The sequence below is a fragment of the Saimiri boliviensis genome, chromosome 3 (assembly GCF_048565385.1).
Source record: "Saimiri boliviensis isolate mSaiBol1 chromosome 3, mSaiBol1.pri, whole genome shotgun sequence".
Taxonomy (NCBI): domain Eukaryota; kingdom Metazoa; phylum Chordata; class Mammalia; order Primates; family Cebidae; genus Saimiri; species Saimiri boliviensis.
The window spans coordinates 82,153,585-82,170,680 of record NC_133451.1 but is presented as its reverse complement, the minus strand read 5'-3'; the positions used below and the strand labels follow the sequence as shown (position 1 = coordinate 82,170,680).

The 17,096-nt window shown below is 44.2% G+C and overlaps 2 protein-coding genes across 2 annotated transcripts in view; one reads left to right on the top strand and one right to left on the bottom strand.

The window, feature by feature from the left end:
- Positions 1-620: 620 nt before the first annotated feature.
- On the bottom strand, positions 621-5,758 carry TIGD2 (tigger transposable element derived 2). Its single transcript, XM_010334797.3, has 2 exons — positions 5,385-5,758; positions 621-5,202 (listed from the first exon to the last, which is right to left on the bottom strand). The coding sequence occupies exon 2, from the start codon at positions 4,294-4,296 to the stop codon at positions 2,719-2,721; it is 1,578 nt and encodes a 525-aa protein (XP_010333099.2). The 5' UTR covers positions 4,297-5,202; positions 5,385-5,758; the 3' UTR covers positions 621-2,718.
- A 135-nt stretch (positions 5,759-5,893) lies between these two features.
- Positions 5,894-17,096, top strand: part of FAM13A (family with sequence similarity 13 member A) — a 367,080-nt gene continuing 355,877 nt past the window's right edge. The window contains exon 1 of the mRNA XM_010334789.3: positions 5,894-6,224. The gene's annotated coding sequence lies outside the window, so the exon portion shown is untranslated. The remainder of the gene's footprint in view (positions 6,225-17,096) is intronic.

Here is a 17,096-nt window from a genome sequence, read left to right as displayed (position 1 = left end):
CCTCCTGAATAAGTCTAATTTTGGAGGTGCAGGGTCCTCCTTTGACTTCTAGTACTGTGTGTGTTTCTGACCTTGTGACTTGAGTGGCTGTGTCCTGCTTCATATCTGCTGTGCCACTCAGTCCACCACAATTCTTCCTAAATCCAGAAAATTCATGAAGTGACTGCACGACTGTCTGAAGACTGAATACAAAGAATCCCAGGACAATAGCTACGATATCATTCTGCTTGAATTGCCTGTGGCTTCTTTGACCCTGCCAACTCTATATTTATTTAGCACCCAGTTTTCCAACCAACCCCTGTATTATTTTCAGACTGAATTACGAAATAGTATTCACTGTGCAGTTTTGTAAGAAAAGCATGCTCTTAGTTACCAAATACTTTGCCCATTTGTTCTGAGTTCTGTTAGTCTCTCAGTTCTTCTGAAAAGCACGTGCATTTTAAAAATTAACCAATAGTCAGAATTATTAACCAATAGTCAGAATGTGTAGTTATTTCCTTTAAGGTGCACAGAGTCAAATGAGAGTACATGTCTGCTTTTCCAACTAGGGTACATATAAGGGGCATGTAATTAACCAAGATAACCACAATATATCTTTCTAAAAGGACTATTACAATATCTCAAGGAGGATAAGATTTTATTACAATGAAACATGGAATGAGAATGCACAATTCATATTAGGATTAATGATAAAACATGAGACTAAATCAGTTCAGTGTCATGATTGAACAAAGTTTTTGTTAGCAAAGAGCAATGTAGAAATGCAAAGGAGCGTTCAAATATAAGTCATTACCATTATCAAGTTTCAGAATTCTTAGTCTCCAGGAAGCCAAATAGCCTCAGGACTTTCCCTGCAGGGTTCTATTCCCTCAAGGCTATCAGGTAGGTCAAATTAATTGTGTAAATTGAGGAAAGTGTTTTAATAATAATGTATGAATTCTCCAAAAAAGTATATTCTTAGAGGTCTTCTGTAAAAGGTGCTCTAGAATCCAGAGCCACAGCTCAAAAGGCACTGATAATAATCCTCATGAAAGAAAAATCAAAAGCGGGCTAAATGACAAGCTCCTTATATATAGCTGGGCCCAATTACTATACTGTCTTCTATGACATTTCTTTTGCTTTTTCTACTGATCCTACTTTAGTTTGATAAAATATTCCAAGTGTCCTGCTTACTGAGATCTTATCTACTGTAAAGGTGTTTTATGACTTTGTTAAATTATGCCAATATTAGTAAGATTTTCTTTTATGAATAAAGCCAACATCTATTTATTTTATTAGCAAAGTGCTAACAGACCTGGACCAACGAAATTCCAATTCCATTTCCATTTCTTATATAACTCCACCTAAGATGTCTTAAATACCTGCATACATCACAAAGCCTAACAGGGGGTGGTCAGTAAGTGATTTTTCAGTTAGAGTAACCCTTCAGTTTTCAATGAAAGAAATCATTATTGTATTTCCTCTGAAACTAATTACTTGTATGTCTTTTATCTCACTTCCTTGGAAGGGTTTTCCTAATGCAGCAACCCCACTTTGAGTCATACACTGGATCGGTTTTGCCTACTACCAAAACTCGATTTCCACAATGGCAGTACTAACTAACATTCAGTGTTCTTCTGAGCTAGGCCCTATTATAAGCCCCTATTATTTAAAATCCGCATGTCAACTCATTTGCGCCTCATAGAACTCTCTGAGGCAGGTATTAGCTGTATTTAACAGACGGGGGGGTTAAGTCATTTGTCCCTGGTCACACAGCAGCTGCACTCCTCTACAGTGCCTCTCTCGTGTTTTACTTGATGTTAGTTCACTGTTCATGTACTAGTTCCACAAATTAGGGGTATGCTTACATTCTCAGCATTTGTTTTCACAAAAAAATGCTACATGAAAGCAAATGACATATATACTTTGTAAGCTTTCAAGTGTTACATAAAAGTCAGATACTTATTAAAGAGAAAACTACTGGCATCTATAAAGAACCCAAAAGACATATGATAAAATGTAACCCTTACCTCTTCTTCTTGCAATGGTTTGGGAACTGAAATTTATTTTCCTGGAACAGGAATGGCATTCTTCCCACAACTATTTAAGAACGAACTCTCTTATCAGATAGAAAAAAAAATGAAATACAAATCCTTTTTCTGGGACTTTTAAATCATACTTCTCTTCCTTTACTATACTCAAGAGATGGCTGATCTGAATTGCTCATTGCCCAAATACTGCTGGTACAGAAATGCAATATTTAAGGCTTTAGACTATTTTCCTTCTGTTCTCTGCAGTCGCAGTGAAATACTTCAAGCACAATTTTTGCTGAACTCTTCGGAAATGGGAACTTACCCCCAACATATTTCAGTTTGGAAGTTCAACTTCAAAGAAAGCCATAAAAATGTAAGTTTTATTCAGTGCCTAAAGTGTGCATGGGCCTTTATTGGACACGCTGAATTCAGGCACAACAGACGCAAGATCCCTGGCCTTGGGTACCTTATGACCTAATTAGTACAATACATATTAGAAACAGTAGAAAGACAAGTTACATGTCAATGCCCCATGACTAGAGTCAACATTAAAGAGCTGCATTAAAGTAATCCAAACTGACATCTAATCCTAAAATCATTTATAAAATGTATTTGGCTTTGGAATCCACAGGACTTCAAACAAGAGAAGTTTCACTGCAGATACGGTCACAAAGATGCAAATACACTGAAACACTTAAGAGCCTTATTAATGATTTTTGCTATTTTGGATCTTCTGTTTTTTTCTTATTATGGTCCGAAGCCTTCTTAGTACCAATTTATCAGACAGAAGCATGTCGTCTTGTTGTTCAAGATAATCCAGTAAATTTTCAGTCCATTCAAGTGCAGCTTTATGGCTAATATGCTTCTCTGGATTCAGTTCTGTTTTTCTACTCTTACTGGAAGGCTTTTGCTCAGCAGCCTTGGTCTGGTCCTCAGCACTTTCACTGTCAGTCAGCACCTGACAACTTGAGTCACTGCTCCGAGAGTCAAACCACTGATCAATATTCTCAATGTCAACGTGTTCACATTCTTCTGTGTTCTGTAAAACTGTTGCTAAATTGGCTGCTAAAATGGCTCCTTCATCAATGTTCATGCCTGAATTCTCTTCATTGCCAGGGAAAAGTTTTTTCCATGCTTTGGTTATGGTACTTGATTTTACCATGTTCCAAGCTCTTGACACTTCATAAATTGCATCCAACACTGTCAAGTTCTTCCAAAATATTTTTGGGTCAATTCCTTCATCCATGTATTTCTGGAGAAGTCCTGCTCGGTAGTATCTTTTTACAGTGGCTAGAACTCCCTGGCTCATTGGTTGAATCAGACTTGTGACATTTGGTGGCAAATACTTCACAATTATTCTGCCATCATCTGAACTCAACATTTCTTCATGTGGATGTGCTGGGGGAAAATCTAAAAGAAGCACTGCTTTTTCTAAGAGTCCCTTGGATTTCAAATGCTTCTGCACCTGTGGCACAAAGTACTTTTCAAACCACTGTCTGAAAACAGATTGTTCTATCCATGCACCTTTTTGGCTGTAATATGTCACAGGAAGGTTTGAAAGATCAGTGCCTTTGAATGCTCGGGGCTTTTTGGCCTTCCCCACAACACAAAGATTAAGTTTGTGTAAACCTGTGGCATTTGCACAACACATAATAATGATTCTCTCTCTGCTTGACCTACACCCAGAAGTACTTTGCTCAGTTTCCAGAGTTAATGTCCTTGACGGTAGACATTTCCAGAACAACCCAGTTTGATCAGCACCATAAATTTGCTCTGGTTGTAGGTTCTCCCTTTCAACAAATTCCTGAAAATTACCACAAAATTCACTGGCCGCAGTTTCATCTCCTTTTAATTTTGTTCCTTTACCAGAAGCCTTTGGAATACCATGGCGCTGTTTAAATCGAGTTAGCCAGCCTGATGATGCATTAAAATCACCTTCCATGCCCAAAGCATCAAAAAAGAACTTGGCTTGTTTTGCACAAATCGTTCCGGACACTGGAATCCCATCTGTTTTCTGCTGGTTAAACCACTCTATCATAACTCTATCAAGTTCCTCATATGTTGATGACTTCATAGATTTACGTTTGGATACCCCACTGGTAGGATCTGAACTGTTTGCATAGTTTATAATCCTTTCTTTGTTCTTTTTAATATCACGAACTGTGGATTCACCAATTCCATACACCACAGAAAGTTTTTTGAAAGAGATGCCTTCCTCAAGTTTCTTAATAATGTCAAGCTTGTCCTTAATTGTCAACACCACACGCTTACGTTTCCCCAACATTTTAAGTGTCTACTTTAGGTGATTACTAGAACAAGACAATTAACAACTAAGATTTGAATACAAAGCAACTACAAAATGAGGTTGAAAGATCCTCCTCCCACTTCTAGGACCTAGATGGATACTGCAGTGACCAATTTCCTGACCAGGTCTACATGAATGTTTACTTGCTGTTTTAAAACTTACAAGCTTTCTACAACAAAGCCTAGCTCCAATGAACTCTTATCTTCTCTCTTCCTTCCTCTTCACTTAGGGTTTAGGGTCTTTCATGAATTGCAATCACACTGGAGGTCAGAAACTGAACAGTTTCTAAACAGTACTATTGCATACTCAATTCTTGCTATCCTTGCAGGTAATGTTCTTTGCTAAATCTGCCACTAAATCTCAGGTGGAAGTATTTTAGGAAATGTGCTAGGGAGTAAACAGTTTAAGTCAAGAGAGGACTTGTAAACTTGACATACAAGAAAATACAATGGAAAAACTCACCCTCTGTCTATGTGGTCTTTGTCAAGCAGTGGATTGTATGGAATGCTGTCTCTCTAGGCAAGGACTCCGCTATAGGTTGCGCAAGTGAGTGCTTGTGGAAATCATAAGCAAGAGATGACCCGGACAGAAGGGAGCGGTGCAAATAAGGTGAAAGTGGAACAGGCAGAAAACTCTCTACTTTAAAAGCGACTTAAACCTACTGCATTTGGCAGCTGGAAAGGAGGATAGTGGACATGTGATGTCACATTACTAAAGAAAGCATCAATAAACTGCATCGGTGGAAATTAGGACCCAAGGTAGAGGCTATGGGGTGGAAGGCTCCGTGAAGATGATGTTACAATAATCCCGGTGAAAGACGATCCTCGATGGGCCAACAGAAGTAGTTCCTGTGGGGGCTGTATAGGCACTCGGAGGCTCCGAAACCTAAAGGAAAATACCAAAAACATTTTCCTTCAATTCAACATCAGGATCTGTGGCATTATCCACATCTATCCCGCAACTATGTTGAGAAAATTAACGCCTCCTATCAATGTGATAGCTAAACACGACAAATAATGCTTTTAGGCATCATCGGGGTGACAGAGAGAGGGACCTAAAGAGCCTACCTCCTGAAATTAAGAGGTCAGGAGAAGCCGCGCTAGCGAGGGCCGCTCCCCGCCGGGCGAGCTCCGGAGCGCGGGACGTCTTTCCTCCCGCGGAGGGAGCCCGGATTCCGCCCGGACGCCGGCGACCAGGGTGTCACTGCCGCCGCCAGCCAGCCAGCGGGCGGCCGCTTGGCGCAGGGAACGCCAGTCCGCCGGCCCCGGGCATCGCCCTGCGCCCGCCTGCGCGGCGCCCAGACCGCGCCGAAAGCAAATGGAGTCCCCCAAGGGAGGCTGGCACCGGTGGCGCGGCGGCGGCGACGGACGGCGGCGAGAAACCAGCGACGCCGCCGGAGCCGGAAGGCGGGGGATTAGAGAGCACGCGCGCGCCCCCGCAGAACGTTGTGCCGGCGAGGGGGCGGGGCCTGCGCGGGTGAGTGCACGCGGCCCGGGGGCGGGGACTCCGGCGAGCGCGCGGGAGGGGCGGGGCCCGGCGGAGGAGCGTCGGTGGGCGCCGCTCGGGTTTCCCTCCGCGCCTGGCTGTTTCGGGGCCCGACTGCCTCTCCGGCCGGCAGGGGGCGGCACACGCTCGCCTTGTCCTGGCGCTTCTCCCCGTGGCCGGGCTCTGCGGGCGAGGCTCTTTTCTCACCGAGGGGAAATTTTAGCACCTCAGCCCCGGAGGGCTGGGTGGGAAAGCGCAGGATCCTCGCGTGCCGGGAGCCGGCTGCGAATGGGGCAGGGCGAGCGCACGTGGGGCGTGTTTACAAACAGCAGCCGCGCCGCGGTGCGGAGGCGGCCGTGGTGTCGGAGCCCAGCGTCAGCGCGCGTGGACAGCGAGAGCCCGAGCGAGGAGCATGAGTCACGGTAGGAGCCGGCGGACGTGGGTTCGGGGCAGGAGCTGGGGCGTTCGCTCTGCAGCACCCAGCCTGGCAAGCCCCGGGTGCAGCGGGCGGCGGTCGGTCCCTGGTGCTGATGCTCCGGGACTCACTGTAGAGACGCACCCTTTGCAGAATGGGCAGCACCTGGGGAGGCGCCGTGGTTAATTTCCTGCGGCGCCTCGATGCCCGCGACTTCTTAAGTGGAATCAGGGAATTCCTCTTTGACCGAGATTCCCTTTATTTGTTTCCAATGGAGACACCTGCGGAACGGTCAGCGCCTTCCCGGAGGAGGGTGGGGCGCATCGCCACCTTGCAGCACCTGTTTCCTGGGAAACGCGGTCAGGCTGCCTTCCTTTCAGTCTTGTGTGTGCGTGTAACAGTTTGAAAAATTGAAAATTCCTCAGTGAAGCGGCTCTCCCGTCTGAACATAAATGTAACCTTTTCGTTAACACAAAGTAAGGTAGTAATTCGTCATTTCTTTGACAAGACCATATACTGTTTCTGGAATTTCAGAAACTTGGAGATGGAAATCAAAGCGAGCATACTGTAGAAAACAGATGTTGATTCTAAGCCTTCTGTTTGATTCCGCCGCCAAAACTGCTCAATTGCCTTTCTCAGCATAGCAGCCTTCCACTATCTGGCATGAGAGAAAATTATTTGATCTAGTTACGTTGTGAGGTTTTAAATGGCTTTTGGCAAATACCTGCTCTCTTCCAAGGTAGACCTCCCCTCTTCCCTGCTCTCCATTTGGCTTCCAGTCAGCCCCTTTCTGGCAATCCTGGTTGACTATTTTGGGTAGATTATAACTTACTTCATTGTAGTTTACTATAACTTTAAAAAAATTCTCTTTTTCCCTGATACTCGTAGAGTATGAAACACTTGGGTCTGCTAGAACAGCACTTTAATCAAGTGCCGTCCATGTGGAAATGAGGCAGCCTGTAACTAGATGTCAGCTGCTTGCCTGTCCCCCTCTCCCTCCAGTCTACTGGGGTCTCTCTGTCCCAGGATATTTAAATACAAAGGAATTCTGCGTCTTAGTCTTCCCCTCTTTTCCACAATATCTCTAGGGTTTAATTTTCTCCCAGATACCACTTGCATTTTTCTCTGTTTCTCCTGGATTTTTCAGTTTGCTGTTTTATGTCTTGCAGCTGTTCCCTTTTTATCACCTTGTGTAAGTTCAAATCTGGATACAGCCCACATTTCTTGATTTTCTCAAATTGCCACTTCACTCAAGGCAATTGTATTTAGTAGACTTTTACTAAGATTTTACTCAAGGCAATTGTGTCTTTACACAAAACAATTTTATTGGGTAAACTCTCCTTTTTTGGGGGGAAAGGGTGGCTAATTGGTGCAGACATTAAAGCCTAAGGGAGAGAGGACTTAGAATGTTAAGAATATGTAATGCATGCATGTGTATATACACATATACATGTATACATATATAAGAACGTACACACACACGTATTTTAGACAGGGTCTCTCTCTGCCCAGGCTGGAGTGCAGTGGTGGGACCATGGCTTGGGCTCTCTGCAGCCGCAAGCTTCTAGGTGCAGCGATCCTCTTGCCACAGCCTCCCTAGTAGCCGAGACTATAGGCTACAGGTAAATGCCACCATGCTCAGGTAATTTTTATATTTTTTGTAGAGATGAGGTCTCGCTGTGTTGCCAGAGCTGGTCTCAGACCCCTGAGCTCAAGTGATCCTTGGCCTTCCAAGTGCTGGGATTACAGGCATGTGCCATCCTGCCTGGTCAAGTATAGATCCTTAAGGTGGTGAAACTACTCTATATAAATATAATGGTGGGTACATGTCATTAAGCATTTGTTTGGACGCACAGAACATGCAACACCAAGAGTGAACCCTAATGGAAACTGTGGACTCTGTGATAAAAATGTTTCAAGGTAGGCTCATCAATTGTAACTGATGTTGCACTCTGGTGGGTAGTACTGATAATGGGGAGGTTATGGATGTGTATGGGCAGGGAGTATATGGGAAATTTCCCTGTCTTCTGTGGAATTTTGCTGTGAAACTAAAACTGCTCTTAAAAAATAAAGCCTATTTGTTAAAAATGTAGGCACAAAAAATGAAAATGTTGGGCGCCTAAGGCAACTTACTCTTTCTCATGCACTATACTTTCAGCACAGCACACCCCAAGAAGTTCTCCACTGGACACCACTGGGTACCACTGGGTATCCTATAATTCACTTCAATTCTGATACCATCTGCCTGGAGTGTTCCCCCAGGTTCCGATGCCAATTGCAAGTAATAGATTGTTGTCAGTTTCCAACCCAAGCTGGGGTCTGAGGGGAGTTGGTAGACGGGTGGCAGGTAGTTGAAAGAACCCTTGGGGGACTGTAAGCAGTTGAGATATAGCTTTATTCTCTCTTTGTCAGCCTTTGTCTTGGCCACCTGTTCCAGCTGCAGCCCCTCTCAGCACCAGCTCTGGGGCTTCTGCTACCCCCATGTGTGTAGCTGAGCTCCCTGGTGTGCTCACCGCTTGCTGGCTGCCCTCCAAGCCAACTGAGAGGTGGCCTCGCTCTCTTTTAGAGTTAGCAGGGCAGTGATATTACTCGCAGACAATACTGGCTTAAAGCCAGGTGATGAGTCCATCCATATGTTACATAATGCACGGGATTGTGTACCTGCGCTCCAATCCTGCTGTGTCATGCAGCACCAGATGTTTACCTTGGCCAACCTTGACTGCAGTGCAGCTGTTTCCCTTACACTTCACCTGCTAGGCCAAGGGAGTCCTCTTAGCGGAGAAATGTGCCCTTAGGGCACCATCATGGACCCACAGGCCACAGCAGCAGTGCCTATGTCTCCCAGAGGAGGGTTCCTTCATAGGCCATTTCCCTACAAACGGGCAATCACAGAGGCTGTATTAGTCCGTGTTCACACTGCTGATAAAGACATACCCGAGACTGGGAAGAATAAGAGGTTTAATTGGACGTAAGAGTTCCACATGGCTGGAGAGGCCCCAGAGTCATGGTGGGAAGCAAAAGGCACCTCTTACATGGTGGCAGCAAGAGAAGATGAGAGAGAAGCAAAAGCAGAACCCCCTGATAAACCCATCAGATCTCATGAGACTTACTATCACTAGGATAGCATGGGACAAGACTGGCTCCCGTGATACAATGATCTTCCCGGGTCCTTCCCACAACACGTGGGAATTCTGAGAGATACAGTTCAAGTTGAGATTTGGGTGGGAACACAACCAAACCATGTCAGAGGCCATACATTAAATACCCGAGCCCTACTCCCAGGGATCTGCGATCGCCAACCATCTGCAGTGGGTGCTTGGAGGGTCCATGGCCAAACCCAGGTTTTTGTTCACCCTGCTTTGCTAAAGTGGATGTCTGTGCCATCCCAGTCTGGGAGGTCATTACCCATGAACATATCTACCCCCCTATTGGGTAAGTCATCTGCATGATGACTGTAGCCCATCCTGTCACACTCATAATCCTGAAGGGAGGCACATGCAGCTGCTAACTGCTTCTCTATCAATGAATGCTGGAGCTCAACTCCCTTCCAAAGTTGGAACCAAAAGCCTACTGGCGTTCTAAAGCACTTCATGTGCTGCCATAGCCTCTGGCCAAAATCATCTGTGGTCATATGCACATTGAGTTCAAATGGGCACCCCCTGGTTAATCACTTGTAGGGCCTGCGCTTTGCTGAAGAGCTGGTTGGCTGCCGGAAAGGCTGTCTCAGCCTCATTATCCCAATCCCAGGTAGCCCCCTTTTTTGTCAACCAGTACAACAGTTTTATCTTCTGAGCCAAATGGGTCACAGATGCCCTCCAATAACCCAAGAGGCCCCCAAAAGTCTGCAGCTGCATCACTGTGGTGGGCTGTGGATATGCCTGAATTTCGTCTGTGATGGCCTCTGCTATGGCTTTCGTCTTATCCAGCCAGGTAACTCTTAAGAATTGGGCAGTCAATCCAGGTCCTGGGATCTTGGATTCATTAATGGCCTAACCGTATGCTGCCAAATGTCACAAGAAAGGCGCTGGCACTTCTAAATCTGCAAGAGGATCAGAGGTTAGCATAATATCAGTATAATGGAATAGGACATCAATATAATGGAATAGATTTGGACATTTCCAGGTGTCTAAATCCGTGGCAACGAGACCATGGATATTTGTGGGGCTGTGCATATAGTCCTGCAGCAACACTGGGAAAGTCCATTGTCATCCTTCCCATGTGAAGGTGAGCTGTTCCTGGCTCTCCAGAGCAGTGTCAATTGAGAAGAATGCATTGGCCACATCCACCACGTAGTGGTACTGTCCCAGTTCCGTTGTCAAATGGTACATCAAATCTGTGATAGATGGCACAGCTGCCAAGCCATGTAAAACATCCACCCCCAGAATATATTCAGGTATGGGAGAGACATACACAGTGTATAAACAGGGAGCCGAGTGGCCGATGCCAAGGCAAAAAGATACAGGTTTCACTTTCACTGACCAGCCTCCATAGCCATTTATGTATGCAACCTTACCTGGAAACTTATCTGGGCTCCCATAGGCAAGACTACAATCTGCACCAGTGCCTACCAATGCCAGCACCTGCTGTACATTGGTGGGGGACCAGTGGATTGCTGATTCCACATGTGGCTTCCGGTCATCTGGTATCCCCCAAGCCGGGCATCTCGACCAGCTCCCTAATCAAACACAAAAGGCTCTATACCTCTGCCTGTGTGTAAGTAGTCCTTGAGCCTGAACATCTAGGCAGGCGTTTCTGGAATTGCTGCTATGGGGACAATTGCCTCCACAAAGTTACCAGCACTTCCCAGGTGGGTAGGGGTTCCCTGGATGGTGCCAACACTGTTTGCCTAACTCCCACAAATCAGTTGGGGCGTAGGCACTATATGAAGCATATTCCACCATGGCAGGGGGTTCCTGGGCCTGTCCTTTGGGCCCAGGTGGCTGTTCATGCTCTATTTTCAGGTGGACCATGGGGTGAGCCTGCAGTGGGGGTTCTTCCTCCTCCGTATCAGACCAAGCAGGAGTGTCCAGCCAGGAGGGTGGGCTCGAGCTGGCACTTACAGCAGTTCCCACTTCTCATTCCAAACTGTGGATCTGGGCCTCCAGGTGTGTCTGAAGGTCCCTTACCTGTGCTGCGTCCTGCAGGGACTAGGCATGCACTGCCCATAGCGCAGTCAAAAATGCCCATCTGACTCTGCTGGCAAAGGCATGCCCCTTCTCAGTGCTGTGCACTTCCAGGTGTTTCAGCACCTTCATGTTCACAGGGGACCCGTCCACTGCTGCTCGTGTTTCCACTGGAGCCCAGCCTCACAGCATGGCCACACAGCCGGCCCAGGATCACTAGGGGCTGTGATTCCAGCTCCCCTTGGAATCCTGCCGCCTATAACAATTGTCAGGTTCCGTCCTGTGCAGGTGTCTGAGGGGAGTTGGTGGATGGCTGGTGGGTAGTTGAAAGAACACTATGGACACTGTAGGCAGTTGGGATATGGCTTTATTTTCTCTCTGTCAGCCTTTGTCTCAGTGATGCTTGCCCACAGACCCTCTCAGTGCCGGCTCCTGCCACCCCGTGCCTGTAGCTGCACTCCCCAGTGTGTTCACCATTTCCTGAATCCCCTCCTGCAAGGTGGCCTGGCTCTCTCTTACAGAGTTAGCAGTGCCGTTATATTATAGACAATAGTGGCTCAAAGCCAGGTGACGAGCCCACCCATAATGTGGTTACATAACTGTGATTATACAGTGCATGGGATTGTGTGCCTGCGCTCCGGTCCCACTGTGTCACGCAGCACCAGATGTTTACCTCGGCCTACTCTTGACTGCAGCACAGCCATTTCTCTTACAGTTGCCACCTATATGCTTCTGAAGGACTAGCTGTAAATTGAGGTTCCCATGATGCTCCTTATGTTCCATTAATTTGCTAGGGCAGCTCACTGAACTCAAGGAAACATGCTACTTACATTTGCTGGTTTATTAGAGGGGATATAACTCGGTACCAGCCAAATAGAAAGGGTACATAGGGCGAGGTATGGGGGGTGGGAGGCATGGAGCTTCTATCCCGTCTCTGGTCTTGCCACCTTCTCTGTACTGGATGTGTTCAACCTGGAAGCTTATCAGAGTTGATATTCAGGAGTTTTCACAGAGCTTAATCTCCAGCCCGATCCCTTTCCCAGAGGCCAGTGAGTGGGGCTGAAAGTTCCAACCTTCTTTTTTTCTTTTTTTTTAAATTGCATTTTACATTTTGGGATACATTTGAAGAACATACAAGATGGTTGCATAGGTACAACCTTCTAATCACTTGATCTTTCTGCTGACCAGCTCCATGCTGAGGGGCCTCACCCTAAGTCACTGCATTAGCATAAATTCAGATGCCATCAAAAGGGGGTGGATGTAGATGTCAAAAGACATCTATTCTGCTGAGATAGTACAGACATATAAATACTTTCTATGGACTTTGAATCATTGGTAGTATTCCTTATGCAAGATAGCTTTGTAATAGAATAGGACATCCCTAGGTAGATTTACATTCTTAGTTTTTAAGGGACTGCTTTTTTTGTTTTTGGTTTCCATTTACTTTATAATTGATTTTCATTCACTTGGAGATTTTTGTTTTATGATACCTAATAAGCTTAAGACGAGGACATGGGCCAGGTGTGGTGGCTCATGCCTGTAAACCCAGCGCTTTGAGAGGCCAAGGTGGACAGATCACTTGAGCTCAGGAGTAGCAGACCACCCTGGGCAACATGACGAAGCACCGTCTCTACAAAAAATACAAAAATTAGCCAGGTGTGGTAGTGCATGCCTGTAGTCAAGCTACTGGAGGTACTGAGGTGGGAGGATTACTTGAGCCCAGGAAGTCTAGGCTGCAGTGAGCCGTGGTCATGCCACCATACTCCAGGATGGGTGACAAAGTGAGACCCTGCCTCAAAAATAAAAGAAAAAAAAGACATAAAAATTTTTATCACAATACTATTTTTATTCTATGTGTAATAAACTTAGTATCTTATTTAATGCCAGTAATCAGTGGTTTGCACAAAAACCGTTTACTGTCAGCTACATTAAGGGACATAAAATATTAAGGGAAATTTTCCAGATAAAATATGATTTCTTCTTTTGGAGTATGTGGGGGAAGAGGGGTCTGTTAGGGCAGTGTGAGGGTGTATAACTAGATCGCTCACACACGCAGTTCCCGATAGGGTTCGAGCTTCTGTGATCATCTAATGCTGCCATTCATATGAAAGGAGGCAGAGCTCAGTACGTAATACCCACCCACTTCCCACTCACCTCCTGCTGTGCAGCCCAGTTCCTGACAGGCCACCGGCCAGACCATACTGGTCTGTATCCTGGGGGTTGGAGACCCCTGTGTTAGGGAAAACAGAATGTGAAATAGTTCTCATCAGTAAAATCAAAGCTTTTCCTTTGACATCTCTTTCAGCTCAAACATTTTAGTTCATATTATAGACAAGAGCCCTAATTAGAAAATATATAGAGAAAATATAACTAGCAAAAATATCCTTTTGCAGAAAGGTGGGAACACTTTTCCACTTGAAAATGTCTAGACAAAAGTGAAAGTTCTGATTACTCACTGGAAAATCCCAGATCTTTTTTAAAAAGTTGGTAAGTTATAATACTGAAAGACGAGGAGTTCTGAAACTCTTGAGTCATATCAATGCCAGTGGGGAACTTTTAAACTTTGTTTTGTTTTTTCTGTTTCTTGGTTGGCTGGTGGGTGGTAGGTTTTCAGATGGCTGGGAGCATAGGCAAAGGTAAGAGAATGAGTTCGCAGGAGGGTAGAAAAGATTTCATGGGGCTAAAAACAAAAGTGAAAATTATTGGTGGCAATGTTTAAAGAAAAGTTAGACTTGCTTCCTGAAAAACACTTAGCTATAAATTGAAGAAACCAGTGAATTGGCTGAGTGGGGTATGAGAAATATGAGTAGGAAATGTGAATGAAAATTATACGCACTGCTTACCTTTCCAAGCCTGCCCAATTTCCAACATTCATTAGAGGAGCCCTCAGTTCTGTCCCAGGTTGGTAAGGTCAGGTTAACTGAGAGCCCGTCACGCATCACACCACCCATTCTCCCTCTCCTCAGCACATACAGCTTCATATTTTTTAGCTTTTTGTGCTTCCCCTTTAGCCTGGGAAGCTTTCTCCTTCCTCTGTACATCTGTACATCTTTCCAAGTCCTACTTTGTCTTCAGAACCACATTTATTAAGGTTGCTCTTCAGACCCTATGGGTTGGAATCACCTGGAGTTCAATATATAGCCTTCCCAGGCTCACACCAGGGATGAAGCCTAGGAATTTCTATTTTCAGTGAGCATCCCATGCGATTCTATTACACTAAAGTTTGAAAACTTTTTATGGTTAGCAACTGTTTGATATAAAATTCCTCCCTTATATTCTTTTGGAAGGGAGCTTTTCTTCTTCCTCTTCCTTCTTATTAAATTATACACAATCTTTGAAGAAAAGGATGAAATACAGAAAAGCAAAAAGGAAAATAATAATGCCAACACATAGAGATAATTACAACGTTTTACTGTATATTTATTACTTTCTTTTTCTTGAGATGAAGTTTCGCTATTGTCACCAAGGCTGGAGTGCAGTGGTGTGGTCTCGGTTCACGGCATCCTCTGCCTCCCAGGTTCAAGTGATTCTCCTGCTTCAGCCTCTGAGTAGTTGGGATTACAGGTGCCCACCACCATGCCTGGCTAATTTTTGTATTTTTAGTAGCGACGGGGTTTCACCATGTTGGCCAGGCTAGTCTTAAACTCCTGACCTCAGGTGATTCAACCACCTTGGACTCCCAAAGTGCTGAGATGTCAGGAGTGAGCCACTGCACCCAGCCTCCATTACCTTTCTTATATCAATTTATCCCATAGTCCCACCTCAACCTCCTGAGTAGCTAGGACTACAGGCAAGCTAATTTTTATTTTTTGTACAGACAGGGTCTTGCTTTGTTGCCCAGGCTGTTCTCGAACTCCTAGCCTCAAGCAATCCTTCCACCTTGGCCTCCCGAAGTGTTAGGATTTGAGGGCTGATTCACTGTGCTTGGCCCTATATATATGTACTTTTATATATGTTCTTTGCAGTAATGTATTATATATATTATATTGTGATTCTTATTAGCTAAATACCACCAGGAACACACCTGTAACCAAAATTGGGCTTACTACTCTAGCAAGGGAGATTCATACCTTGGAAAACAAATACCTCATTAAGACGGAGTCAAGAGATGCTTATTGTAGGATTTGAGCTTAGCTAATGTGATTTTAGGAAAGGTCCAAGAAAAAACCTGTTCTCAACAGGGTGTTGTCAGAAAGGAGAAGCAATTTGGGTATTAGATATATTAATAATTTTTATCGAGGAAGCTGGAGGAACAGAGAGAGGCCAGAGCTGTCACTGGAGAAGTTATCCAGGAATGTGGAATGTTTGGTTATTTTTGTGGTCACACAGCATTTTCCCCCACTCCCTTGTTAAATTTCTATTCAAGCAAGATTATGAGGTGATCTTGTTTTTGTCTTGTTTCACCACAGTCATGGCAAGTCCTCCTCTGATGTTGATATTCTACAAAATTATTTAGGTTTCATAGGGTAAATACCATGCCTACCTTGTTTGTAGCATTCAGCACATCTCAAAGGATTCATGATCCAAAAAAGTTTAATAATCATTGCTAGATTAACTCATTTAGGCTCGCAGCTAGTTCATTTGGTTAGATGTATCATGATGTAATTCTACCTTAGTGAGATTCTCTTACGCTTTAGAAAGACAATTATAGTCATCTATTGTTTAATGATGGGGATGCGTTTGGAGAAATGTGTTTTTAGGCAATTTCATCATTGTGTGAATGTCATAGAGTGTACTTATACAAACCTAGATGTTGTAGCCTACCACGCATCTAAGCTATATGGTATAACTGGTTGCTTCTGGGCTGTGAACCTGTCCTGTACTGTATAAATCCTGTAGACAATTGTATTTGTGTTTCTAAATATATCTAAACATTGAAAAAATACAGTAAAAATATATTATTATGATTTTATGGGACCACCATCGTATACACAGTATGTTGTTGACTGAAATGTCATTATGTGACACATGACTGTATGTTAACACCTGCTTGAATGCTTGTCCATTAAAATAATCCCTTTAATGCTTCATGATAGTGTTTATCAAACTCCAATCAATTTTAGACAGCTTTTCTCAACTTTTCTTCACTCATACAAATCCCATACCATTAGCAGTAACACCCCATTGCCTCCAACACTCTTTTCTGCCCTTGACAACCACTAACATACTTTATGTCTCTATTCTAGATACTTTGTATAAATGAAATCATGTGTCCTTTACTTAGCATGTTTTCAAGGTTCATCATTTTGTAGCATGTGTCAGTATATCATTTTCTTTTACTGCTGAATAATATTCCACTATATAGATAGACGACATTTTATTTATTCTTTCATCAGTTCCTTGGTTTCTGCTGTTTGGCTATAAACATTAATGTACAAGTTTTTGTATGGATATATGTCTTCATTTCTCTTGAGTATATTACTAGGACTAAAATTGCTTGATCATATGGTAATTGTCTGTTTAATCTCCTGAGGAAATATTTTCTAAAACAGCTAGATTCTTTTGCAAAGAAATGTATGAGGGTTCCAAATTCTCCACATCCTCAACAACACTTGTTATTATCTGTCTTTTTTATTATAACCATCCCTGTGGGTGTGAAGTGGTATCTCACTGTGGTTTTGATTTGCATTTCCCTGGTGGCTAATGATATTGAGCATCATGTCATGTGCTTATTGACCATATGCTGTCTTTTTCTGGAGAAGTATCTCTTCAGGTCCTTTACCTGGTTTTTATTTGGGTTACAATAGTTCTATGTT

Bases quoted from the DNA above. Each gene is read 5' to 3' on its own strand.
- TIGD2 (XM_010334797.3), bottom strand. From the start codon at position 4,296: ATGTTGGGGAAACGTAAGCGTGTGGTGTTGACAATTAAGGACAAGCTT.